General features: G+C 50.2%; 1 protein-coding gene across 1 annotated transcript; it reads left to right on the forward strand.

Annotated features, from left to right (window-relative positions):
* The first annotated feature begins 242 nt into the window (after positions 1–242).
* On the forward strand, positions 243–25,322 carry AHCY (adenosylhomocysteinase). The gene is made up of 10 exons (XM_054392119.1): positions 243–270; positions 2,066–2,256; positions 6,145–6,220; positions 9,129–9,281; positions 11,559–11,671; positions 14,313–14,520; positions 15,988–16,075; positions 17,547–17,664; positions 24,124–24,318; positions 24,916–25,322. Exons 1-10 carry the CDS (start codon positions 243–245, stop codon positions 25,045–25,047), a joined length of 1,302 nt encoding a protein of 433 aa, XP_054248094.1. The 3' UTR covers positions 25,048–25,322.
* The last annotated feature ends 1,094 nt before the right edge of the window (positions 25,323–26,416 follow it).

A 26,416-nucleotide genomic window follows, 5' to 3' on the forward strand; every position in this document is an offset into this window, starting at 1 on the left:
GGTACCTCCCGAACGGGCACGGCCCAGCGCGGCCCCGACGCGCACAAGCCGACAGGTACCTCCCGAACGGTCAAAGCACGCACGGCACGGCACGGCACGGCACGATGCGCACAACCGGGCGGGCACAACCCGGCGTGGTCCAGCCGCGGCTCCGCCCCACACAGGCCCTGGCGCCTCCTCTACTTAAAGCACGCCCGGGGCCGCTCCCGCCTTCTTCTCCGCCGGCTCCTCCGCCCGCCAGCATGTCGGACAGGCTGCCTTACAAAGTGGGTGAGTGTGCGTCCCGGGCTCTGCTTGCTCCGCGGGGCTCTGGCGGCTACCCCGCGGCTGTCGCAGTGCGCCGGGCCCGGCTGGGCCTGCCGCGGCGGGGTGCGGGGCTGGGCCGCGGCCGGGGCTCTGCGGCCGCGGGGTGAAGGGAGCCTGTGGCCCATGCGGAGCAGGGAGTGCGGCACGGCAGGCAGAGAATCCCAGCCTGAAACCCGCTCTGCGCTCTGGGCCGGGCTGCGTTTGCGGCGTGCTGCTGCTAGACCCGGCGAGGAGGAAGGCGGCTTCTAGAGGGGCTGCTCCGGCCCTCTACAGCTGCTGCCTCGTTCCGCAGCGCGGCACCAGTGGGGTTTCCACTCGTGGTTTTGCTGCTCTGCTGCCCCAGAGCCCATGGTGCGGCTAAGCTCGGCCGCCTCGCCCCCAGCCCGCCTGCCGCGCTGCGTGCGCAGCCGGAGCCCTTGGCTGCGGGCGGGCTTTCGCTCCGAATGGGAAAGCTTAGGGGCACCTCGGTTAAACGTTTCCCTAAAGACTTTATAGACCTTAAACTACAATCCTTCCCCCTCCCCCAGATTTTTATCAAGGGCTGTATGCTTTTTGTTAAAGGAGAAGAAATTTAGTCTAGAAGGCTTAGATTCATAAATAATTCAACATGGAGGTTATGAACCTGAAGTACCACAGCCTCTATATCTATCTATGTATATTAAATAGCTTTGGTAAAAGTACCAAGGTCTTAAGAGAGGTAGAATACAAGCCCCTCTTGATGTAGTTTACATCATTCTTCCGCTGCCTGGGGCATTTGCATCACTCCTGCTGAGGTGAAGGCTGTGCAGCAGTTAGCTAACATGTAGGCAATAGCTCCAGTGGCCCCAAGGTTTCATTCTAGAGGAAGAAGCAATTAGCTTGTCTGTATTAAATGTAGTGGGGTGAGTCTGAGGTCTTCCTGTGCCTGAGTTCACTAGGTAGGTGAAAGGAAAGTGTGATCTTAAGAGAAATGGTAAGTTGCTGAAAGAGCAAACTGAGTGAGAGGGGCACTTGGTGTTGGCTGATGTTGTCAAGTGGTGCATCTAGACATTAGCTGCTTGAGTCTTGCCTTTTCAAGGCTGGACTCAGCATCCATGGTGAGTGCAGTATTTTTCTGCTGTGAGCTGGCCTGTTGGAAGTCTCTTTTGTTCATGTTTTGCAGACTTTCTACAGAGCCTTATCACAAAGGCAGAAGTAGACTTGTTCCTGAGGTAGTTCTGGTGCCAAAAATACCTTTGTGGATCCAAAGGGGTAGGAGCCCTGCAGCTTAGCTGTCAGGAGGAGCTGGGCTGGGTTCAGCTCCTGGTGCACCTGGCAGGGAGCATGCTAAGTGTGGGAGCATCCTTTTCATGTGGGGAAGTTCTTGCCAGACAGGCAACCCCCCCTTCATCAGAAGTCTTAATACTCTGGAAGTAAAACTTTATAGGAAGTGTCAGATCCTTGGGCAGGATTTGTAAGGGGGGAGAGTTTTAGGCTGGGGCTGACTCAGGTAGCAGACCCCAGATGTGTGCATGATAGGACACAGCTGATTAATATGCTCACACAGGAGCACACTTGTTTTCAGAAGGGCTGTTAGGTTTGGTTTAAAGTTGTTTGAAAGCCTGTGTGCTGTAGTAAAGAAAGAAGAGTAACCGGGATAGAGTCCATTTTCCCCCTAACTCTGTCTCCCAGCTGTTCCAGGGTCTTCAGCTGTTGCAGCCAATGCCTGTCGTCTAGTATGTGAACAGACACTAAAGTCTCTGCTATTTCAACTCTGACACCTGTCCTCTTTCTCTTGCAGCTGACATCAGCCTTGCAGACTGGGGTCGCAAGGCCATTGAGATTGCAGAGAATGAGATGCCAGGGCTGATGAAGATGAGGGAGATGTATGCTGCATCAAAGCCTCTGAAAGGGGCACGTATCGCTGGGTGCCTTCACATGACAGTGCAGACAGCAGTTCTCATAGAGACCCTGATCGTGCTGGGAGCTGAGGTAAAGTGTCTCTGAGCTTCTCATTCTGCTGTGGAGCTGCCTTAGGGGATCCTGGCCCTTGGCTGTATTTTTTGGAAGAAACTATGCTGCAGTTTCCAGGTGGATGAATTAGATCTTCTCTCCTTAAGTAAAAAGCATACTGCATACACCTCTGGGGTGTGAGATTTGTCTTCTCTCTGGGCAAGCTGCATAGAATGGTTTGGGTTAGAGTGCCTGTTTTGGGCTGGGTTGCTGGCTTCAGCAGCTCTGTCAGCTGTGTGTACAGCACTCTGGGCAGCAGTGCTGGAAGGTGCTCCCACACTGTTGTGCTGTGCTGGGGTGTGCTGTGCAGCTCTGGTGAGTGCCTCCAGCACAGATTAGTCTGTATTATGAACCACAGTGTGCCCTGGTGAAGTCAGCAAAAACTAATGAAGCTTTCTGAAAGCTCATGCTGGCCCTCGAGCTGAGCAGGAGAACAACAGGGACACAGGGTGATTTGGGGGCTGGGAACTCCCCTGATTTATTGTGTGACTGTGGACCAGTTAGTCTGGTCCATATTCAAGACTGAGATACCTGTAAGCCGTTTACTGCACTGTGCCCTCTGCCTTGCTTACTGAGTGAAGTCCAAACAGCATGGCTGAGTACTCACTGCACAGGGCATGGGGAGGGCCAAGTATCCACATAGCTTGTGTGCTGAGCAGGGAGCTGGCTGGAACTTGAGGATGGATTATGCTAAGTACATATGTGATCTGAAATTCCTTCTTAAAGTTTAGCTTCCTGAGCTCAGGTTGTCCAGGGCCACCCTGTATGGGATTTACAGATTCACAGATCACATTGGGTTGGAAGGGACCCTCAAAGGTCATCTTGTCCAACACCCCTGCAGTCAACAGGAATACCTCCAACTAGATGAGGCCACATCAAGTCTGATGCTGAATGTCTCCAGGGATGGAGCCTCAACCACATCCCCGGCCAACCGGTTGTCTCTCCACCCTCATTGTGCAGAACTTCCTCCTCATGTCCAACCTCGATCTCCCCTGCTCCAGTTTCAAACCATTGCCCCTCATCCTATTGCTACAAGCCCTTCTGAACAGTTCCTCCTCAGCCTTCCCATAGTTCCCCTTCAGATACTGAAACGAAGCTCTGAAGTCTCCCCAGAGCCTTCTCTTCTCCAGGCTGAACAGTCCCAATTCTTTCAGTCTGTCTTCATAGGAGAGGTGCTCTGGGCATCTTCATGGCCCTCCTCTGGACCTGCTCCAGCAGGGCCATGTCCTTGTGTTCAGAGCCCCATAGCAGTACTGCAGGTGAGGTCTCACCAGAGCAGAGGAGCAGAATTCCCTCGTGACCTGCTGATCCCTACCTGGGAATGGTTAAAAAAACTGGAGTGTCATGCTGATGAGAGGCACTGGCAGAAGGGTGAGCTCTCTGCAGCAGCTAAGGCATTTCCTTAGGAAGTAGAGAGGATGGGTCTAGACAGCCTGGCAGGTCAGCCTGGGCAGGGTGCATGCAGTCATGCAAGTGTTCTTCAGCCTGTTCAGAGCTGTTCCACTGTTGCAAACCATGCAGTGCTGATGGAGAGCTTTGTGGAGGTACAGTCCTGGCTGTATTCCTGCTGTTATTCTCCCTCCAGGATTTAAAATCAGTAGCCACTGCAATTTGGGAAGCTCCTTGCTGCTCCTCTTGGTTGCTGTATCCCAGCATGGCTGTGTGCTTATTTAAACTTTAGCATAAGGAAAATCCCAAATCAGTGTTGTGTGGGATTAATCCAAGTTATTCAGGGAGGTAACTGCAGAGATTGGTTCCTCTAAGCATAAGTTATGGTTGTATCCTTAAGGTGTGTGCTGTCATGTTAGCTCCTTCCTTGTCCTGATTCCTGCATGTTAGTTTAGACTTTGACTTGAGTTTGGATTTAGCTCTGGTTCATCTTTTCTGCCAGAGCTTTGCCTGGAAGAGAGGAGTAAACCTGGTGGAACTATACCCTACCTCATGAGGATGTGGCTCACTGCAGCATAGTAATCTTGGTGTCCCTTTTTTTATGCCATCTTGGCAGAGTCACTATAAATACCCAGAGTGTACACCCTAAAATTCTTACAGAAACACATCCTGTCCATAACCAGTGATGTAAATATTGGACTCCAGCCTATCAGGTATGCCAGATATTCTGGAGTCACAAACTGATGTCACAGATTGGAAGATGCAGAGTTGAAGAAGAGAAGGCTCCAGGGAGGCCTTAGAACAGCCTTCCAGTGCCTGCAGGGGACCTACAGGAGCACTGGGGAGGGACATTTGACAAAGGCTTGTAGTGACAGGACGAGGGGCAATGGTTTGAAACTGGAGCAGGGTAGATTTAGGTTGGACATTATGAGGAAGCTCTTCACAACGAGTTGTAAAATACTGGGAGAGGTTGCCCAGGAACCCCTGTGGTGGAAGCCCTGTCCTTGGAGACCTGGGCAGCCTGATGTAGTTGGAGATGTCCCTGCTGACTGCAGGGAGGTTGGACAAGATGACCTTTGAAGGTCCTTTCCAACCTTATGGAGTCTGTGAATCTGCATCTGTGAAGTGAGCTATGACTTGTACCAAGCATATACAATGTGTGTGGGTATTCTGTACACTTCCAGTTCCATGATACCTCCTGATGTCCTCTGCCCTGATATGAAGGGAGCTTTAGAAAAACCCAGGTGAGGAGGTGCAATGCTGAAGGTCATCAATTTGGTTTTCCTGTGCTTCTTCCAGATGTATTTTCCTGGCTTTTTCGGCTCAGGTGAGGTGCTTCCCCCTGCAGCCCTTGATTTGAGGTGTCAGTTCTTGATGAAATGGGCTGAGTGTCTGAAAATTGGCTGAGGGATTGTGCCTTACTGCCCTCTCCTCAAGGTCTGTTACCAGAAAGGATGCAAACTCCTGCCAGTCAGCGCTGTGCGGAGCAGAGAACTCCTGTGTGGCTCTGGAATCTGTGGATGTGGTCCCTCTGCAGAGGGACTTTTCATGAGGGTGTCCAGTGGCAGGACAAGGGGGAATGGTTTGAAGCTGAGAGAAGGTTAGACTGGAGCTTAGGAAGAAGTTCTTCAGCATAAAGATGGTGAGACTCTGGAATAGGTTGCCCAGGGAGGTTGTGGATGCCCTCTCCCTGGAGATATTTAAGGCCAGATTGGGCAACCAAGTCTAATTGAGAGGCATCCCTTCCCATGGCAGGGGGGCAGGAGTGGATGATCTCTGAGGGCCCTTCCAACCTAAGCCATTCCATGGTTCTATGGTTTCTGTGCCTGCTTGGGGAGCTACAACTGGTCTGCAGATACTTCTCAGTGCAACTCAGCAGCTTGCTGTTGCTTTTTTAGGTGCTTGAGCCTAGTTATGAAATCTGTGTGAAACCCACTATGCTCAGCTGGAGGAGCTTACATGACTGGAGCACAGAATGAGAGTTGGGTGAGCATAAACTTGGAGAATGCCTCTTGATCCAGTGTAGTGTTTCAGCTGCATTTCTGACTCTCCTGAGTGCAGCAGGTGTGTTGCTGCACATCTGTATCCCTCCATGGACACTTGCTGCGTGGCTGTGCTGAAACATCTGAACTTTATCGACCAAAACTTTCTAAACTCAGCCTGCTGTGTACTTCATGGAGAGCTGTAGGTGAATGTGTGCACTGTCCTGGCTGGCAGAAGCTCTTGTGAGTGAGGAGATGGCAGAAGATGTGGTACACCTGAAGCTCCATTGTGTTCTCTCCCAAGGTGACCTCATTTTTCCTGGCTTAGTCACATACTTGGGTCTCACCTCAACTTTGCAAGAGCTGCTGGGAAAAGCAAGAATCTGCACTAAAAGGCTTTTTTGCTCTTGCTGCCTTTTTAACTCCTGTGTCTGAAAGAGAGTGCCTGATCTCCCAGAACTTTGTTCAGCAAACAAAAGCTTGGGTTGTTTTCCAGGTACAATGGTCAAGCTGCAACATTTTCTCTACCCAGGACCACGCTGCAGCTGCTATTGCAAAAGCTGGCATCCCTGGTAAGTTTTCCATGTTCTGCTTTGGTGCTGAGTTGTTAGGGGGTGCTGCCTGCTCTAGCTAAAGCAAACTGTGTACAAACCAAGCTCTTCTGAACCAGCTTCAGGGTAGAAATAGCCTGGCAAAAGCAGTGATTGTTACAAAAGAGGACATTTGGTTCAAGCTGCATTGCATCAGCACTCCTGACAATGGCTGATGTGAGGCTGTGAAAGAGCCTGCCTGGATGTTACCAGCTTTGTGCCTGGGCACTGAGAAGATTAAATTGGCTGAGTAATTAAATTGATTGGTGTGTAGGAGTGTGGAGATGTTTGGTGCTTTTCAGCAAGCCTGGTACTAAATAGGGGTCAGAGAAGGAATGTCAGCTCCTCTGTGCTCTGTTAGATTGACAGGGTCAATACTCAAGCTGTTTTTAGGCTAGAGCTAGAGCAGTGGTGCTGCTTAATATTCCTGGGGAGATTTATCAGGTTGCTGCTGGTTTGTTATTGTCACCTTCCAATACAGAGCAATTCCTCATGGCTCACTATGAATACATTAAGCTGTCTGCTGTCATACTCAGCTTAAGGACACACAGTCCTCAGGGCTCTGGGCTGGGAACTGTGGCCTAAGCCTGCATGTTGGCAGAAGCCAAATCTGATTTCTGACACCTTTGGGATGTCATTAATTTATGTTATAATTGGCTATTGCCAAAAGCCTTTTCCCAGTTGTGGTCCATTCTAAGGTAACAGAAGACAGTGGTCACTTCATCAGCTCCTTTGGTGTTACTGGCTGCAGGCATTTCTGCCTCCTTGTCCCTGGCATGTGATGTCAAAGACCTGGTGTGGGACTCTAGATCTGATAGTAGGATATTACCTTCCTTGCTGCTCTCAACACCCAAAACTCAGCTGAGGAGCAGTTTGCAGGTGAAGTGTTTGACCTCTGCTCTTGGCATGCTCCTTTTGTGGAACTTGCTCTTTTTGTTAATGTTACACTTCCTGTGTTTACAAGATCTTGGAGGAATGCTGATTTTTTTTTTTTGATACAATGAGATAGTAATGAACATTTCTTCAGCAAGGGCAATTGCATCATTGCCTCCTGGTGGGCCAAGGTTAGTTTTCTGTGCAAACATTGAAAAGGTCATAATTTAGCCACATGTTGGGGTATGTGAGCCTTGTGCCTAATCACAGCAACGTTCAGGTTGGAAAAGGCATTCAGGATCACCAAGTCCAACCATTGACTCTACTCTACAAGGGTCACCCCTAAACCATAGCACCAAGCACCACATCCAAACCATGTCTAAACACATCCAGGGTTGGTGATTCCACACCACACACACTGCCTGACCACTCCTTCTGTGAAAAAATTCTTCTACCTGTCCAGTCTAAACCTCCCCAGTAGTAGCTTGAAGCCATTCCCACTTGTTCTAGCACTAATTACCTGGGAGAAGAGACCAGCACCAACCTCTCCACAATGTCCTTTCAGGGAGTTGTAGACAGCAAGGAGGTCTCCCCTCAGCCTCCTCTGTTTCACACTAACCATCCCCAGCTCCTTCAGTCACTCTTCATCACATTTCTTCTCCAGGCCCTTCACAGCTTCCTTGCCCTCCTCTGCCCTGGCTCCAGCACCTCCACATCTCTCTTGGATTGAGGTTGTGCCCAAACTGGACACAACACTCAAGGTGTGGCCTCCCCAGAGCTGAGTCCCAGGGGACAATCCCCTCCCTGCTCCTGCTGGGCACAGCATTGCTGATCCCAGCCAGGATGCCTTTGGCTTTCTTGGCCACCTGGGCACTGCTGGCTCCTCTTCAGCTGCTTGTCCATCAGTACCCTCAGGTCCCTTTGTGCCAGGCAGTTTCCAGCCACAGTGCCCCAAGCCTGGAGCATTGCTTGGGGTTGTTGTGCCCCAAGTGCAGGACCTGGCACTTGGCCTGGTTGAAGCTCCTCCTGTTAATGTTGGCCATGGATCCAATCTATCCAAGTGCCTCTGTAGAGCCTCTTTACCCTGGTGCAGATCTCTCCACCTAACCTGGTGCCATCTGTGAACTCACTGCTGCCACACTCTGTGTCCTTATCAAGGTCATCAATAAAGATGTTAAACAGAAGTGGTTTCAGCACTGAGCCCTGAGGAACACCACTTGTGACCAGCTGCTGGCTGGATTTAACTCCATTGACCACCACTCTTTGGGCCCTTTCACCCAGCCAGTGCTGTATGCAGCAGAGATGTTTGTTTGAATGGCTGAGTGCAGCTGAGGCTCAAGTGTAGGATGAAGCCTGGAAAGGCAGAAATCCTCCTGGGTAGATGGCAGTGGTTGCAGCATGTTGCTGCTGATGGCAGATGAAATGGTAGAGAAATATGTCCTAATAAGGGCAGACAGGGCCTGGCAGGTTAGGTTTTAGTGCTGGGTTGGAGACTAGAATTTAAACTCGGACTTGCTGAAGAGTTTGTCATCTGGTGCTTAGCTCATGCTGCAGTTTAGTCCTTTTCTGCTGTGCCAGGAAAAGCTGTGATTGTGTTTGCATTGGTTTGTATCAATATATCCAGTGGCTGATTGCTGGAGCTGTAGGGTATGTTAGGGGAGTAAGTGGGTGTTGTGAAGTCTGCTTTAGCTACCTTTGCTTTTCTCCCTCTTAACATTGGAAAATGAAAGCAGTGAAGTCTCAGATTTTAACCCTTTCTTCCTCTTAACATTGCAAAATGAGAGTAGTGAAGTCTCAAATTTTAACCAGGTTTGTAGCCTGGAACAGAAGGTAAAGTTGATTTCACTTCTCATTTTGATCTTTATTTTTTTTGCCCTGTGCAAGTGTCCTCCCTGTCCTGCAGGCACAGGAATTCACCTGTGTCAGCTCTGCTACTGAGAGCTGCTGATGAAATCTGCCTTTGGCTGCTTTGCCACATGCTGAGTAAAACTAATTATGTCTGTCTGCTCCTGTGTAGTGTTTGCCTGGAAAGGGGAGACAGATGAGGAGTATTTGTGGTGCATTGAGCAGACCCTGTACTTCAAGGATGGGCAGCCCCTCAACATGATTTTGGATGATGGTGGAGATCTTACCAACCTAGTTCATACCAAATACCCACAGCTCTTGAAAGGTGACTTGCATGTTTTGTTTTGTCAGACACAGTTCTACTTGGGAGGCTGTTTAGGCAGTCTGCTCCTGTGGGAATTCCCTGCTTGTGTAAAAGGGGTGGGGGAAGAGGGGCAGGCATGTGTGCAAACAAGCTATGAAAATTGTTTGTAGTCCAAAGCCAGAATCTCTTACCTGTGGGATCTGCTGCCACCTCTGTCCTGTGTGGTATACAAGTGGCCTGCCCTGGTCATCTTTCACAGTGCCCATTGCCTGGGAGTGACCACTGGTACTGCTGACTTGCAAAAGCTTCCAGGGAAGGGACTGAATTTTACAGCTGCCTAACATTTCATGGAATCACAGAATGGTTTAGGTTGGAAGAGACTGTAGAGATCACCTGGTTCCAAGCCCCTGCCATGGACAGGGACACCCTCCAGTAGACCAGGCTGCTCAAGGCCCCATCCAACCCAGCCTTGAACACCTCCAGGGAAGGGGCAACCACAACCTTTCTGGGCAATATCTGCTTGCAATTACTATTTTAATGTTATGCTTTTTCTTCCACATCCTTTTAATGCACCTCTAGATGAAGTCATGACATCCTGTAGCCCTTCTTGGTAAGGGAGCTGTTTGCTGCCTTAGATCAACTACAAGGCATTCAGTCATCCAGTTTGTCAGTGAAGCTGCTGATAGTCAGGGCTGAGACTCTTGCTCTGACTCATTATCTTCAGTTAGTAAAAGTGAAAACAGATCAGTGTGGTGCTGCTAGTGCATGTTTGTGTAAAGATTTATCTGAAGGGGATTTGACATGACCTGCAGCAGCAGCAGATCTGTCTGGCAAGTATGACAGGTCTTCTGTAGCTCTGCCAGTGCCCATTGTATGTGCTGCTGCAAGGGCTGGGCAAGTTTTCAGGGCTAATGACAAAGAGAATCATAGGATTGTTTTGCTTGGAAAAGTCCTCTGAGATCATCCAGTCCAACCTTAAACCCACCACCACCATGGCCATTAAAACAAGTACCCAAGTGCCATGGCCACATGTTTCTGGAACACCTCCAGGGATGGGGACTCCACCTCCCTGGGCAGCCTGTTCCAATTCCTGACCACTCTTGCAGCAAAGGTTTTTCTTCATCTCCAACCTAAACTTCCCCTGGCACAATTTCAGGCCATTTTCTCACCTGAGCCTAGGGAGAAGAGACCAATACCAGCCTCACTCCAACTTCCTTTCAGGAAGCTGTAGAGAGCAATGAGGTCTCCCCTCAGCCTCCTCTTCTCCAGACTAAACAACCCCAGGCCCCTCAGCTGCTCCTCACCAGCCCTGGGGAGACCCTTCTCCAGTTTTGTTCTTCTCTAGAGACACTCCAGCCCCTCAATGCCCTTGTAGTGAGGGGCCCAAAACTGAAGGTTAGATTAGGTTAGAGTGAGGTCTCTCCTAATCTAAAGCTGCTCCCTTCCATTTTTCTAAAGAATATTTTATCACAGGTCACTGAATCACAGAGTGGCAGGGGTTGGAAAGGACCTCTAGAGATCAAGTCCAACCCCCTACCAAAGCAGGATCACCTAGGGCAGGCCACACAGGGGTGCATCTGGGTGGGTTTTGAAAGCCTCCAGAGAAGGAGACTCCCCAACCTCTCTGGGCAGCCTGCTCCAGGGCTCCAGCACCCTCACAGTAAAGAAGTTTCTCCTCATGTTGAAGTGGAATTTCCTGGGTTCCAGCTTATACTCATTGTTCCTTGTCCTGCTACTGTGCACCCACTGAAAGGAGCCTGGCCCCTTCATCTTGACACCCACCCCTCAGATATTTGTAGACATTAGTAAGATCCCCTCTCAGCCTTCTCTTTGCCAGGCTAAACAGGCCCAGGTCTCTCAGCCTTTTTTCATAGGAGAGATGTTCCAGTCCCTCAGTCATCCTTGTAGCTCTCTGCTGTACTCTTTCCAGCACATCCTTGTCCCTCTGGAACTGGGGAGCCCAGACTTTGACACAATATTCCAGGTTGGCAGAGTAGAAGGGGAGGAGAACCTCCATAGGCCTGCTAGATGCTTATCTTGATGCACCCCAGGATGCCATCGGCCCTCTTGGCCACAGAAGCATCCTCTTTTAATTGTTTTATAGGGGAAGAAGCTAGTTTCAAGTTCCAAACTTCTGCTTTGAGGACCCAAGTGAGGGTTTTCATCTCATCCCTGCTTCCTGCAAAGGGTTTGTTTAATTTTGGCCTCTGGAAGATTCTCCTAGAAGCTTGGTGTGTTGGTTTGCAGCAGCTAAGGATGATTCACCAGCTAAGGTGACTCCTTTTCCTCTCTCCACAGGAATTAGAGGTATTTCAGAAGAAACAACCACTGGAGTTCACAACCTGTACAAGATGAAGGCCAATGGGACTCTGAAAGTGCCAGCTATCAATGTCAATGACTCTGTCACCAAGGTAATGCAAGTGGAGCCCTTCTGCTACATTCTACTGCCTGACCAGTTTGGGGTTGGGACGTTGGCATTCTCATGCAAGTTGTTCTTTCTCTTGACCTGGGACTGTTCAGTTATCCACAATATCCTTGAAACGGGCCCAGGATGGATGAAGCCATTGCATATGTTGTGCTTTCAGAACAGCAAGGGTTTTTTTGTGTAAGGACATCCATTCTTCTGCCTTCTGATAGTGTGAAAACACCTTTGGAAATCGTGGCTCCTGAGGTGCACTCAGTTCCTGTGCCAAGGGGCATGCCCTCACTCTGAGTAGCTTAAATTCCAGGGGTAGGTGGCAGGTACTTGCTAGAAAGGTTGCATCCTGGGCTGCAGCAAAAGAAGTGTGGCCAGCAGGCTGAGAGGGGTGATTCTGCCCCTCTGCTCTGGTGAGACCTCACTGCCAGTGCTGTGTCCAACTCTGGGGCCCCAACACAAGAGAGACATGGACCTGCTGGAGTGGATCCAGAGGAGGCCACAAAGATGATCTGAGGGCTGAAACACCTCTCCTACAAGGACAAGCTGGGAGAGCTGAGGCTGTTCATCCTTGAGAACAGAAGGCTCCAGGGAGAACTTAGAGTGATGATTCTGCCACATTGCTCTGCTCTGGTGAGACCTCATCTGGAGTACTGTGTGCAGGTCTGAAGCCCTCAATATAGGAAGGAAATGGACCTGATGGAGAGGGTCCAAAGGAGGCTATGAAAATGCTCAGAGGGTTGGAGCACCTCTGCTGTGAGGGCAGGCTGAGGGAGCTGGGGGTGTTCAGCATGGAGAAGAGAAGGCTCCAGGGAGACCTAGTAGCCCCCTGTCAGTACCTGAAGGGGCTACAAGAAGGATGGAGAGAGACTGTTTGCAAAGGCCTGCAGGGACAGGACCAGGGGCAATGGCTTCAAACTAGAGCAGAGCAGCTTTGCATTGGATGTGAGGAGCAAGTTCTGCACCAGGAGGGTGGTGGAGCACTGGAACAGGTTGCCCAGGGAGGTGGCTGAGGCCCCATCCCTGGAGATTTTCAAGGTGAGGCTGGACAGGGCTGTGGGCAACCTGATCCAGGTGAGGATGTCCCTCCTGAGTGCAGAGGGGTTGGACTGGATGAGCTTTGAAGGTCCCCTCTAGCCTGGACCATTCTGTGATTCTAATCTCTTCCAACCTGATTGATTCTGGGATTGTGTGCTGAAATCTAAAGGTTCTTGGTTGTGAAAGACTACCTGCTGCTTCCACATCTAAGCAATGGTGAGGTCTGGCAGTGTTGGTTTAACTGTGCTTGGGAGAAGATGTCATTTTGATCTTCCTGGGCTGCAGGAACCAGTTTCCCATGGTTGCTATGGGCAGCTTGCTGTTTCTGCAGGGTGCATGGGTCCTGCAAAGGTAAGAATGTGTTAACCAACTGACCAGGCATTCTGCTGCTGTTTTGCCTACCTGTGGCTCTTGGTTCTGTTGATTGGCTGATAAACAGCAGCAGAGAACTGGTGAGCACCTGGCTAAGGAACTCGGACCTACCTCTATGCAAAACTTGTGCTTTGACCTGATGTGGTGGATTGAAAATTCCCCCCAACATTAACCTGATAAATTCAGGTTACCTTTAACAAGATTTGAAGGAAGAAATTCTTCCCAGAAAGAGATTGGCCATTGGAATGGGCTGCCTGGGGAGGTGGTGGAGTCACTGTCCCTGAAAGTGTTTAAAAAAAGACTGGATATGGCACTCAGTGCCATGGTTGAGTTGATTAGATGGTGTTGGGTGATAGGTTGGTCTTGATCACCTCAAAGATCTTTTCCAACCTGGTTAATTCTGTGATTCTGTGTCCAAGCCATAGTCAGCAGACGCAGCATATTTATCATACAATCATGGAATTGTCAGGGTTGGAAAGGGACCTCAAGGATCATCTGGTTCCAACCTCCTGCCATGGGCAGGGACACCTCACACCACAGCAGGTTGCTCACAGCCACATCAGCCTGGCCTACAAAACCTCCAGGGATGAGGCTTCTACCACCTCCTTGGGCAACCTCTGCCAGGTTCTCACCACCCTCACAGGGAAGCACTTCCTCCTAATATCCAATCTGAATCTCCCCTTCTAGTTTTGCTCCATTCCCCCCACTCCTATCACTCCCTGACACCCTCAAAAGTCCCTCCCCAGCTTTCTTCAGATACTGGAAGGCCACAGGAAGGTCTCCTCAGAGCCTTCTCCAAACTGAAGAACCCCAACTCTGTCTCCAGAGCAGAGCAGCTCCAGCCCTCTGCTCATCCTCGTGGCCCTTCTCTGGACAGCTTCCAGCACCTCCAGATCCTTCCTGTAATAGAGGCTCCAGAACTGGACACAATGCTCCAGGTGTGGTCTCAGCAGAGTGGAGCAGAGGGGGAGAATCCCCTCCCTGGCCCTGCTTTTTACTAGGGATGTGCTGAAGCCTGTATCTGGTGTAACTCTACAGATTGAAGGTGGATAAACATCAAAGCCAGGTGATCGTTTTCCCATCCCTCACTGTGGGTACAGTGTTTGGCTGGCTGGCAGTCTCCTGCCCTGTAGCACTGGTACAGAAGAAACATTTTCTTTCTGTAAGGAATTTTGACTGGAGTGACTTTGATCTGTTCTGGAACTTTCTTCCTTTTCCTTCCTCAGAGCAAGTTTGACAACCTGTATGGCTGCAGAGAGTCCCTGATCGATGGCATCAAGCGTGCTACAGATGTGATGATTGCTGGCAAGGTGGCTGTGGTGGCAGGTTATGGGGATGTGGGCAAAGGCTGTGCTCAGGCCCTGAGGAGCTTTGGAGCCAGAGTCATCATCACTGAAATTGACCCTATCAACGCCCTGCAGGCAGCCATGGAAGGTGAGAACTGCAGAAATTCACACCTCTGATGGGGTCTCTGCCTGCCAGTGTAGAACAATCCATGACTGGGGCTGTTCAGCCTGGAGAAGGGGAGGCTCCAGGGAGACCTTAGATCTGTGTTTCAGTATCTGGAGGGGAGCTACAGGAAGGCTGGGGGAGGGAATGCTTAGAAGGGCTTAGAGTGATAGGATGAGGGGCAGTGGTTTGAAACTGGAGCAGGGGAGGTTTAGGTTGGACATGAGGAAGCAGTTCTTTGCTCTGAGTGAAATACTGGAAGAGGCTGCCCAGGGGTGTGGCTGAGGCCCTGTCCCTGGAAGCACTCAAGATCAGCCTTGATGTGGCCCTGGGCAGCCTGCTTTAGTTGGAGGCGTCCCTGTTGACTGCAGGGGGGTTGGACAAGATGGCCTTTGAGGGTCTCTTCCAACCCAGTGCATTCTGTGATTCATTTTGAGAGCTGGCCAGGTGAGTTTCAGCCCTGAGCCTGCTGAGGCAGCAATGACTCTAACTTAGCTGCAGGAATTCTTTCCTTACTGTTAGAGAAGGAGCTTATCAGTATAGGCCATGAAGATGTCTTCAGAGTTAAGAATACCGGTGAGGCCTCCATGGCATAATGCTGTATGCCTAACTTGGGATAAGTTCATTATCTTCAAGTTGTGGAACTCTTAATATCCAGTGTGGGTTAAGACCTCACTGGGATATCCCCACAGTAAACTAGGCTTTACCTTGCTTTTGGAGGGCAATGCCATGCTCTGCCTTTCCAGCTGTGCTCACAGCATGCTCTGCAAGCTGTCTTCCTTCTCTTCTGTGGGTGCCTCATGTAACTGTTTCTTAATACCAGTTTATCCCATTTCTGTTCATACCTGTCTGGAACCTGCAGGCATGGTGGGTGCATTTTCCCTGGCAAACTTGACCCCCTGGAATCCAGTCTGAGTGCTGTGCTAGGTACTATAGCTCTGGACAGAAGGGCCTGCATAAATCTGCAGATTGGAAGCAGCACAGAAATATCTGTCCCTCATCTATGTGCATATTTACTAAGGCAAGGATGCACACTACAGAATCACAGAATGGCAGGAGTTGGAAGGGGCTTCTGGGGATCAAGTTCAACTTCCCTGCCCCAGAGCAGGTTCATCAAGAGCAGGGTGCACAAGAGTGAATCCAGGCAGGTTTGAAACGACTCCAAAGATGGAGACTCTACCACCTCTGTGGACAGCCTGTTCCAGTGCTTCACTAGCCTTAAATGACAGAATTTCCTCCTCATGTTTGGATGGAACTTCCTATGTTCAAATTTGTGACTGTCAGCCCTTGTCCTGTCACTGGGCACCACTGAAAAAAAATTGGCCCCATCCTCCCTGGGTTGGCACAGGCTTCTCCATTCTCTCTCTGTACTTTTCTGCTTCTGCTATTGCATCCCAGTTTTTAGGAAGTGCTGGTGGTTGAGTAGAGCAACACTTTTTTTTCTCTTTTCAGGTTATGAAGTTACAACCATGGAGGAGGCCTGCAAGGAAGGCAATATCTTTGTTACCACCACTGGCTGCACTGACATTGTTCAGGGCAGGTATGGTCTGGCTACTTGCTTTAGTGACAGAAAGTACATGATTAAAGTTATGATTAAAGAAAAAAGAATAGTCAGCAGTATGGTGACAGTGTCCTGGACCTCACACAGTGTCCTGGACATGACACAGTGACGGTCACACAGTATCTCATTTCTGGACCTCAGAATTTAGCATCATTTTAATGACAAATTAAGGTTTTGGCCTTTCAGTTTGGATGTTGTCCTCTTGCAGTTGCTCCTGTCCATCTAATGCTGGAGAAAGAAAAGGTGAAGGAGGATAGACTGACTGCTGGAGAGTGAGAGCATCAGGGATAAATTCTGTGCTAGGACAGATAAAGGTGAAGAAGAGAAGGCAAATAAAGGTCAAAAGTAAAGGCTGAAAGTGATTCCATCTGAGTACACACAGCAGGCTTGACACTAGCCTGTTCTCAAACTACCCTGCAGGTTTTGTTGCTGCTTCTTAAATCTCAGCTTAGAGCCCCTCCACTCTACACAAACTCATTCCTGTCTTTGCCATTACCATAGAATGGTTTGGGTTGGAAATGACCTTAAAGACCACCTAGTTCCAACCTCCCTGCTGTGGGCAGGGACACCTCCCACTAGCCCAGGTTGCACAAGGCCCCATCCAGCCTGGCCTTAGACAATTATCCTCCCTGGAAGAGTTGATGTTGTAGTGAAAGATCAGAGTAAGTGGGAGGAGGCAAGGCTGTTGGTCTCTAGAGATGTCAAACTGCTGGAAACTTTAAAGTCATGAAGAAGACTTTCTTCTGTGTAAGAAAGTACAACTGGAGGTACTTAAAATGTGGCAAATGAAAATATTTTTACTTTCCATACTGGGAAAATATGAGGAAAGGCTGAGAGCCCTGGGGGTGTTCAGTCTGGAGAGGAGAAGGCTGAGAGGGATCTGATCAATGTCTATCAATAGCTGAGGGCTGGGGGTCAGGAAGGAAGGGACAGGGACAGGGACAGGCTCTGCTCAGTTGTGCCCTGGGACCTGACAAGGGGCAATGGATTGAAACTTCAGCATAGGAGGTTCCAGCTCAACGTGAGGAGGAACTTCTGCACTGTGAGGGTGCCAGAGCCCTGGAGCAGGCTGCCCAGAGAGGTTGTGGAGTCTCCTTCTGTGGAGCCTTTGCAGCCCTGTCTGGATGTGTTCCTGTGTGACCTGTGCTGGATTCTGTGCTCCTGCTCTGGCAGGGGGTTGGACTGGAAGATCTCCAGAGGTCCCTTCCAACACCTAACATCCTGTGAACCCCTTAGATTCTTGGGAAGTGTTCAGTGTCCTTTCCCCCAAGCTTGAGAGCTTTTTGCGGTAGCCTCATGCCTGGAAGATTGTCAGACCCACACATCTTGTGAGAGTGAAATGCAGTCAGTGAGCCCAGGCTTGTTTTCTCCTAGAGCAGAGCTAAGGACCAAAGCACCTTGTGCTGAAGAAATGTGTGTTAACTTTTGATGTAACTTTTTTCTTTTGCAGGCACTTTGAGCAGATGAAGGATGATGCCATAGTGTGTAACATTGGCCATTTTGATGTTGAAGTTGATGCAAAGTGGCTGAATGAAAATGCAGTAGAGGCAGTGAACGTTAAACCTCAGGTGAGACAGCCCTTGCACAAGCTCTCCTGCTGGGAAGAAGCAAAGCTGTTCAGTGTCTGTTTCCAGAGGTGGGGGAAAATTCTCTTCAGGTATTCTGTTTCTGGCTTTTTTTGGAAGCCAGTGCTGCTCTAGGCTGGTCAGAAGGGAGATTCTGCTGTTCCCTGATTAAACTGGAACGAGCTGCACGTTGTATTCTTGTCTTGGTATTGAAGCAATTGGTTCCAGGCAGTACCCAGATGTGCAGCATGGTCTCAGGTGAGAGGCACCTGGTATGGATGCATTTTCCTCCATGTGTTCCTACTTCCTTGACAAACAGGAGTCTACCCCTTAGTGGTGATTAGAGAATGAATTGCATCAAGTTCCTTCCTTAGAGGACGTCTGCATTGGTGCTAGGGATGTGGTGAGGAGGTGTGGAAGTGTGCTTGCTTTGAGAGCCCTCAGCTGAAAACAATGTCACAGCTCAGTTGCATGAAAGAAGGTAGATGCTGAATACAGAACAGGCCATTAGGCACCACATAAAACTGGAAAACTTAGGAACAGAGCCCAGAGGCTGTCTGGTGGCTGATTTGAAGTTGTTCTTGGGAAGCTGCTTGCTCATGTACTGCTCTGCACCAGAACATTCTTGGGTGCCAGGGTTAGAGTGAAACTCCAAGGGATGTTTTAAACATTCTGTTGAGGTTTGAAAAAAAATCCTCATCTGTCTGCACAGCTTTTTTGATGTGGAGATTCAAGCCTCAGGAAAGCCTCTCTGGAGCTCTGCCAAACTCAGACTTCTCTTCCAGACTTACTGGCTTCATTCTAGAGGCCTGTGTAGACCAGAAGTCTGATGTGGGCAGACAAGGTGAGATGATTTATCCTTGCTCACCTCACCTTCCCACTTTGTTCACTTCAAGCTGTGGCTGTAGCTGTAGCTGCACAAGAAAATAGAGATCTAAAAACTTCAGCTTTTCAGCTGGGTTCTGAAGCAGAGAAGCTAAATGAAGTGTTTTGTAACACCAGTTTTTTCTGCAGGCCAGATTGAGGGAAAATACCACATAAAGTAAGCCAAGCATCAAGAAAAGTGTGTCCAGCAGGGCTAGGGAGGTTCTCCTCCCTCTCTGCTCTGCCCTGCTGAGACCACAGCTGCAATCCTGTGTCCAGTTTGGGGCTCCCCAGGTCAAGAGAGACAGAGACCTGCTGGAGAGAGTCCAAGGGAGAGCCAGGAGGATGATTTGGGGACTTGAGCATCTCCCCTGTGAAGAGAGCCTGAGAGCCCTGGGGCTGTTTAGTGTGGAGAAGAGAAGGCTGAGAGGGATCTGATCAATGTGTCTCAATAGCTGAGGGGTGGGTGTCAAGGGGAGGGGGCCAGGCTCTTTTGGGTGGTGCACAGTGATAAGCCAAGGAACAAGGGAGACAAACTTGAACAGAGAAGATTTCAGCTCAATAGGAGGAGAAACTTCTTTGGTGTGAGGGTGACAGAGCCCTGGAGCAGGCTGCCCAGGGGGGTTGTGGAGTCTCCTTGTCTGGAGACTTTCCAAATCCACCTGGATGCATTCCTGTGGGGACTACCCTGGGTGATCCTGCATTGGCAGGGGGGTTGGACTTGATCTCTGGAGGTCCCTTCTGACCTCTAATGTACTGTGATACTGTGAAGCCTGGTCTGGCTTGGCTTGGCACTTGTAGCTACCTTTCAAAGAGGGAGTGTTCTTGCTGAGAGCAGGCTTCTGGGACAGGTTTTCTACTTTGAGAGTGCCACACCCCAGAACACATCTTAGATCTCAATCTGCCCTTGCAATTTTCATAACCCTCCTGTGGCCTACTGAGTACCCACATCAAACTCTTAGTAAGAAGCTGTGTCTTTCCAATATACTGTTGTTGGGACACACTCCATAGGCTCAACCAGGTGTGAAGTTAAACCCTCAGGTACTCACTAGCAAGTCTGCTCTTGCCCATGACCTTAGTGTGGAGCTGGCTTCACTCAACAACTTTTGTCCTAGAGGAGGCTGGAGCTAGCTGCTTGCTTTCTGGAAGCTCAGGGTTTAAAACTAAAAGTGGGACTGCTTAGTAAGGCTAAACTGGATGTCAGTATGGCACCACACAAGCTCCTGGCATGTGGCCATTCAGTCTGGCACTTAAAGTCCATGAAAAAATTGTCACTATTGGCAGAGGTGGTAGTCCCTTTTTCTTTGTTTACTCTGTGTGGAAGGAGCTTTTCCTTCATTCATATTTTTTATCCATCTCTATTTATTCATTGTGTGTCTCATGTGCAGTAAGATGCAGTCTAGTCCAAGGTATGAAAACTGTAACATGTTTCTGGTTAAAACCAGATGATTACCTTCTCAAAAGGATGGAACATGGGGTTGAGGTCATTCATGTGGTTTAAAGCCAAAGACCTACCTCCTGCCGTGAACCTTTCTGGTGTGTTGCATAAACTGCTGCTGGTGCAGGCAGGATGTTGTGTGTGGTGCAGAGATCATCACAGGATGTTAGGGATTGGAGAGGTCCTCTGGGGATCATCTATTCCAGCCCCCCTGCCAGAGCAGGAGAGATCACAGCTCCTGCTCTGTGAGCAGCTGACACAGCTGCCCAGCATGGTGTGGGTGCCACAGGTGGGTTTGCTTACAAGTCATTAGCTCAAGTTTGTAAGAGGTGTTTCTGCCAGCCCTGAGGGGACCACCTCTGTCTCAGCTTGATGCTGAGAGGGTTTGCAGAGGGGAAACAGCACTGTACCCTTGGGCTTCTCTTATGCTACTCCTTACCATCTAGTGGCTGCCACTGGAGATGGGACATGTCTAGAGGGAAATCTGATCTTACATGGCCATTCCACATGTTTCAAGCTTTGCTGAAGTGATGGTGGCCTGTAGATATGCTGCCAAGCCCAAGAACAGGTGGTCCCTGACTCTTGTAGCAGTGAGTCTGAAGCACTGTTCTCTCCAGCTGTTGTTTAATGCTGTGTGTAGCTACACTGTGCTTGTGGCATTCCCTTGTGCTCCAGTTTGTGTCTGTGGAGATTTCTTGCCTCTAAAGATTTCAGACCTGCATGACAAGGTGAAGGAGGTGCTGAGCAGGTGCTATGTGAACAAGTTCTGCTCTGTAAAAGCTTCCTTAATCTTCATTTATCAGTGATCTGGGTGAGGGGATCAGCTGCACCCTCTAAGGATGCAGATGATACAAACTGGGGTGGGAGTGTTGATCTGCTTGAGGGGTAGGAAGGCTCTGCAGAGAGCTATGGACAGGTTAGAGGCCAATGGGATGAGGTTTAGCAATAGCTATGGGATGGGGTGGGAGGAAATGAGCTTAAGCTGTGTCAGGGGAGGAGTAGATTTCACATTAGGAAGAATTTCTTTATTGAAAGAGTGGCCCAGGCATTGGAACAGGCTGCCCAGGGAGATGGTGGAGTCCCCATCCAGGGAGGTGTTCAAGAAGCTGTAGGTGTGGTGCTTCAGCATATGGTTTAGTGGTCATGGTAGCTGGGCTTGATGGCCTTTTCCAGCCTTAATGATTCTGTGTTTCTCTGCCTGATCACTGTGGTGGGGGAGCAGTTGAGCAGGAGTGGGCTAACACACATCCTAAAAACTTACTTGATTTAAAAGAGGGGAGAGCTGAGGCTGGGAGGCAAAATGTGATGTTAGAACCCCAAATTCCACACTTGAAACAAAAGTCCTTGGCTAGAAATTCACTGCAGTTGCTTAACTCTTCAGGACATGCAGTAACTAGAAACAAGCTCTCAGGAGGTATCCTCACCCTCTGCATGGGAGTTCATCTGCGTGTGATGAGACCACAGTGCAGTGCTGAGTCATTACAATAAGTGATAGAATTGCTCTGACACTGGAATCTGGGAAGGAAATTACCAGTTTGCCACTTAGGCTGTTGCTGGCTTCTTAGTTTTGTTGCTCAGATTCATCAAAAGGGACATTTCTGTGGCCTTCTCAGCCTTTTGGGCACCTCAAGGGGAGATCGGTTGTGTTAAAGGTGTGAGATCTTGCACTTGAAATGTTTTCTTGATGCCAATCTTCTGAGAGAGATCCTGTGTTTTATAATACCAAGTACAAGCTCTCTAAATCCTCAAATCTCAACCTAAGACCTGGCAGCTTTTTTTTCTGTATCTTGTATCAAGGAGAGGAATCATAGAATGCATTAGGTTGGAAGGGATCACAGAATTGTCAGGGTTGAAAGGGAACTCAAGGCTCATCCAGTTCCAACTCCCGTGCCGTGGGGAACCTCACACCAGATCAGGTTGCTTACAGCCAGATCCAGCCTGGCCTTAAAAACCTCCAGGGATGAGGCTTCCACCACCTCTCTGGGCAACCTGTTCCCAGGCTGAAGACTTGGCTCTGTAGCCCACATGAGACTTCATTCTGTGTGCAGATTCCTGTTGTTTCCAGCAGAGCTTTGAAACCTGAGTGAAGGGCCACTTTTTGGGCCCCCTGAGGGTGAAAGAGGAGGAGTTTGTACTGTAAAGCCTTAGAAGTGGGAAGAGCTACAGGGGAGCATTTTGAACAGGCTGAGGAATCTCAATGCTTGTGTGAGATGCAAAGGCTCTGGACTGCTGCAGGCAGAGGTGTTCCCTCTCCTCTTCTCTCTCCACAACAGCTGTTACAGTTAGGGCTGTATGAACTGCATTTGCCTGCTAGCAGAGTGCTCCCCACCACAGCCATCTGCCTCAACATGCCTGTGGAAAAGGCAGAACAACTGGATGATAGCTGCTGAAATATGAATCATAGCTGAAGGCGAACATTGTGTAGTCTTGCACCTGGGAAAGAACAACCTCATGGAACAGTAGAGGTTGGGGACTGACCTGTTGGAGAGCAGTGAAGGAGAAAGGGACCTGGGGGTCCTGGTGGATGGGAAGTTGACCACGAGCCAGCAATGTGCTCTGGTGGCCAAGAAGGCCGAAGGCATCCTGGGGTGGATTAGAAGGGCTGTGATTAGTAGGTCAGAGAGGTTCTCCTCGCCCTCTACTCTGCCCTGCTGAGGCCACATCTGGAATATTGTGTCCAGTTCTGGGCCACTCAGTTCAAGAGGGACAGGGAGCTACTAGAGAGAGTCCAGTGCAGAGCCACAAAGATGGAGTGGAACATCTTCTGTATAAGGAGAGCCTGGGGAAGCTGAGGGCCTGAGGGTGACCTCATTGCTGGGGATAAAGATGTGCAGGGGGAGTGCCCAGAGGCTGGAGCCAGGCTCTGCTGGGTGATGCCCAATGCCAGCACAAGGGGCAGTGATGGAGGCTGAGCTATAGGAAGTTCCATGGAAATAGAAGGAAAAATCTTTTCCCTGTGAGGGTGACAGAGCCCTGGGACAGGCTGCCCAGGGGGGTTGTGGAGTCTCCCTCTCTGGAGATATTCAAGACCTGCCTGGATGTGTTCCTGTGTGACCTGCTCTAGGTGCTCTTGCTCAGGCCAAGGGGGTTGGCCTGGATGAGCTTTGGAGGTTCTTTCCAGCGCCTCATGTTCTGCAGTTGTGTGAAGCCCAAAATTGCTGCAGGCTTTGTGAGTTCTTGCTGGGAGCTGAGGGAAGGAGGTCTCAGGTGTAATCAGAGGTGCTGTGTCGAAAGTCCACTGCTCAGTTGTAGATACAGGAGGGAAGCTCACAAAGCTCTGCGTGATTGATGTAGGAAGACGCTTCAGAGAGACCTGGCCAGGCTGGGTCAATGGGCTGAGGCCAGTGGTAGGAGGTTCAACAAGGCCAAGGGCAGGGTCCTGCACTGTGGCCACAATGACCCCATGCAGGGCTACAGACTGGGGGTTGAGTGGCTGGAGAGCAGCCTGGCAGAGAGGGACCTGGCAGTGCTGGGTGACAGCAGCTGAACAGGAGCCAGCAGTGTGCCCAGCGGGCACAGAGGCCAAGGGCATCTTGGCTGGTATCAGGAATGGTGTGGCCAGCAGGAGCAGGGATGGAATTCTGCCCTGTGCTGGGCACTGGTGAGGCCTCTCCTCAAGCACTGTGTGCAGCTCTGGGTCCCTCACTGCAGGAAGGATCTTGAGGTGCTGGAGCAGGTCCGGAGGAGAGTGACCAGACTGGGGAAGGGACTGGAGGGAAAGTCTGGTGAGGAGAGGCTGAAGGAGCTGGAGGTGTTCAGCCTGGAGAAAAGGAGACTCAGGGGGATCTTATCACTCTCTACAGCTACCTGAAGGGGAGTTGTAGTCAGGTAGGGGTCAGGCTCTGCTCCCAGGCAACTTGTGACAAGAGAAGAGGGCAGGGCCTGAAGCTGTGCCAGGGGAGGTTTAGGCTGGGTGTTAGGAAGCACTTCCTGAGGGAAGGGGAATCAGACACTGGAATGTGCTGCCCAGGGAGGTGGTGGAGTCACCATCCCTGGAGGTGTTGATGGAAAGCTTGGATGTGGCACTTAGTGCCATGGTCTGGTCGAGGTGGTGGTGTTAGGTCATAGGCTGGGCTGGATGTCAGAGGTCTCTTGCAGCCTCAGTGGTTCTGTGGTCTGAGATCTCTCCCTCCCTGAGCTGGCTCTGTGTTGCCCTCCAGGTGGATCGCTACACGCTGCGGAACGGCCGGCACGTCATCCTGCTGGCCGAGGGGCGCCTGGTCAACTTGGGCTGTGCCATGGGCCACCCCAGCTTTGTCATGAGCAACTCCTTCACCAACCAGGTGCTGGCACAGATCGAGCTGTGGACACACAGTGACAAATATGCTGTTGGAGTCCATTTCCTGCCAAAGAAGGTGAGTTAGAAGCCTGCATCTTTCTGAGGAAGCCAACTCCAGATGTGGCCCTGTAGGTTTGGTTGCTTTGTGCTTGAGTTGATTTTCCTGCTGAATGTTGTTGCAAGGAGCTTCTGGCTCTCCATGCATGCTTGGCTCTGGGCATGCTGAGTATTGTGGCTAACCTGTTGTGCTGAACCTGCACTTGTCTGTCCTGTGGTAGGAACATCCAGTCACTTTTTGGCCTCACTTAAGGCTTTCCCCTGACGTGCTGGGAAGCCCTATGCTGCCTCAGGCTAGCCAGGGTGCTTCTCCCAACCAGCTTGTTCCTTCTGAGTGTCTGCATTGTCAGCAAGCTTTCACGTGCTTATCCAGCAGCAGAGCCTAGTGGGACAGAGTTGAAGCTGGAGTGAAACTAGGAATTGATTTTACTGTGGTTGGGAAGAGTCTCAGTCATGTTGGCACAGAGCTTATCACAGTCCAGTCATAGAATGGCTTGAGTTGGAAGGGACTTCAAAGAGAATCTAGTTCCAACCCTTCTGCTGTAGGGTGGGACACCTGCCTTCCTGCGCTAAAAGGACTGTTCTAATCCTCTTGTTTCAATGTTTTGTTTTCCAGCTGGATGAAGCTGTGGCTGCTGCTCATCTGGACAAGCTGTGTGTGAAGCTGACCAAGCTGAGTGACAAGCAAGCCAAATACCTAGGCTTGCCAAGAGATGGGCCCTTCAAGCCAGACCACTACAGATACTGAGCAGATGGCACTACCCAAAGACCAAAGTTCAGGGATGCAACCTTCCAAAGCCCTTGTGTGTGTGCTGGGCTTCTGAGAACAAGTCCTTTGCCATGCTCCTCTCAGTGCTGCAGACCCCTTCCCCTTACCAAGGGAGCTTCAGGGCTTTATTAGTGAAGAGGATCACTCTGACTCTTGGAATTAGAATTGGTTTCTTGGCTAATGAAAAGGTTCTTATGCAACGTTTGTGGGCTCCTGATGTCACAATAAGGGGAGCAGCACAGAAGATTGCTAAATGAAACTGTCTAGTCTTGTCTGAAGTGGCTGACAACCTCTTTGAACAGACTAAGCAGCAAGATGGGGAAGAGGAGATGCTTTCTGCCATGCCCTGCTCAAGTTAGATGACTCCTGTTAGGAGGCTGCCAGTGTCAGGCTTCTGTCCACAAAAGTGCCCTGGCTCAAGTGCACACTGGGAAACTGGAGGCAGAAGGGGAGAGTACAGCTTGGCTGGTCTCCTTCCTATGAAAAGAAACTTCACCTCCTGCTTGGAGATGAGAGCTGGAGGCTTTTTCTGGCTTAATTTACTCCACTGGGTTTGGTCAGAACAAAGACCCTTCTGTGCTGCTTCCATACCAACTCCAGGAGGTGTGAGGCAAGAGAGACTCTTTTTGGTAGTCTTCTAGTGTGTTGTAAATGGCTGGGAAGCCACTGAGGGGAATGGTTAGGTGTAGGGACCTTGTTCACTCCTCTGGAAACCACTAGCAGCACACTTCTACCCCAACTTCATTTTTCTGAGTTGTCATACCTGCTGTACCTTGTCTGTCACTGACTCAAAGTGCTTTTATTAAAGATCTGACTGTGGCCTGACTCATTTTGCTGTTGATTTGTTCTCTTCTGTGTGAACCTAAACCTGCTCAAGATACTTCATGTACCCACATGGAATTTCCTCAAGACAAAAGGCAGTGCTTTGGCCAGCCTGCATTGTACCCTTGAGCTGAGGATCAGCTTTTCCCAGCTGCAGTGGTGGAGGGGCTGAATCTTGCAGGGAAAGCCCTCTTCCCCTCTGCCCACAGAGACTTGTCCCTGTATGCCATGGAAGTGCTCTCTTGTCGTTGTCCTCTTCAGTCAACGTTATGCAGCAAGCCACCTCTGTTTATGGGCAGAAGATGAAAGGTTTGTTATGATAAAACATGCTTGTGCTGAGCTTCATACAATGGTTTGAATTGGAAGGGACCTTAAAGCTCAGCCAGTTCCAACCCCCTGCCATGGGCAGGGACACCTCCCACCAGCACAGCTTGCTCAAGGCCTCATCCAGCCTGGCCTTGAACACCTCCAGGGAGGGCACAGCCACAGCCTCCCTGGGCAACCTGTTCCAGTGTCTCCCCAGCCT

Source organism: Indicator indicator, chromosome 24 (assembly GCF_027791375.1).
Source record: "Indicator indicator isolate 239-I01 chromosome 24, UM_Iind_1.1, whole genome shotgun sequence".
Classification (NCBI taxonomy): domain Eukaryota; kingdom Metazoa; phylum Chordata; class Aves; order Piciformes; family Indicatoridae; genus Indicator; species Indicator indicator.

Bases quoted from the DNA above. Each gene is read 5' to 3' on its own strand.
- AHCY (XM_054392119.1), top strand. From the start codon at position 243: ATGTCGGACAGGCTGCCTTACAAAGTGG. The intron at 14,521-15,987 runs GTGAGAACTGCA...TTCTCTTTTCAG, and splicing joins CCTGCAGGCAGCCATGGAAG to GTTATGAAGTTACAACCATG. The intron at 17,665-24,123 runs GTGAGACAGCCC...GTTGCCCTCCAG, and splicing joins CAGTGAACGTTAAACCTCAG to GTGGATCGCTACACGCTGCG.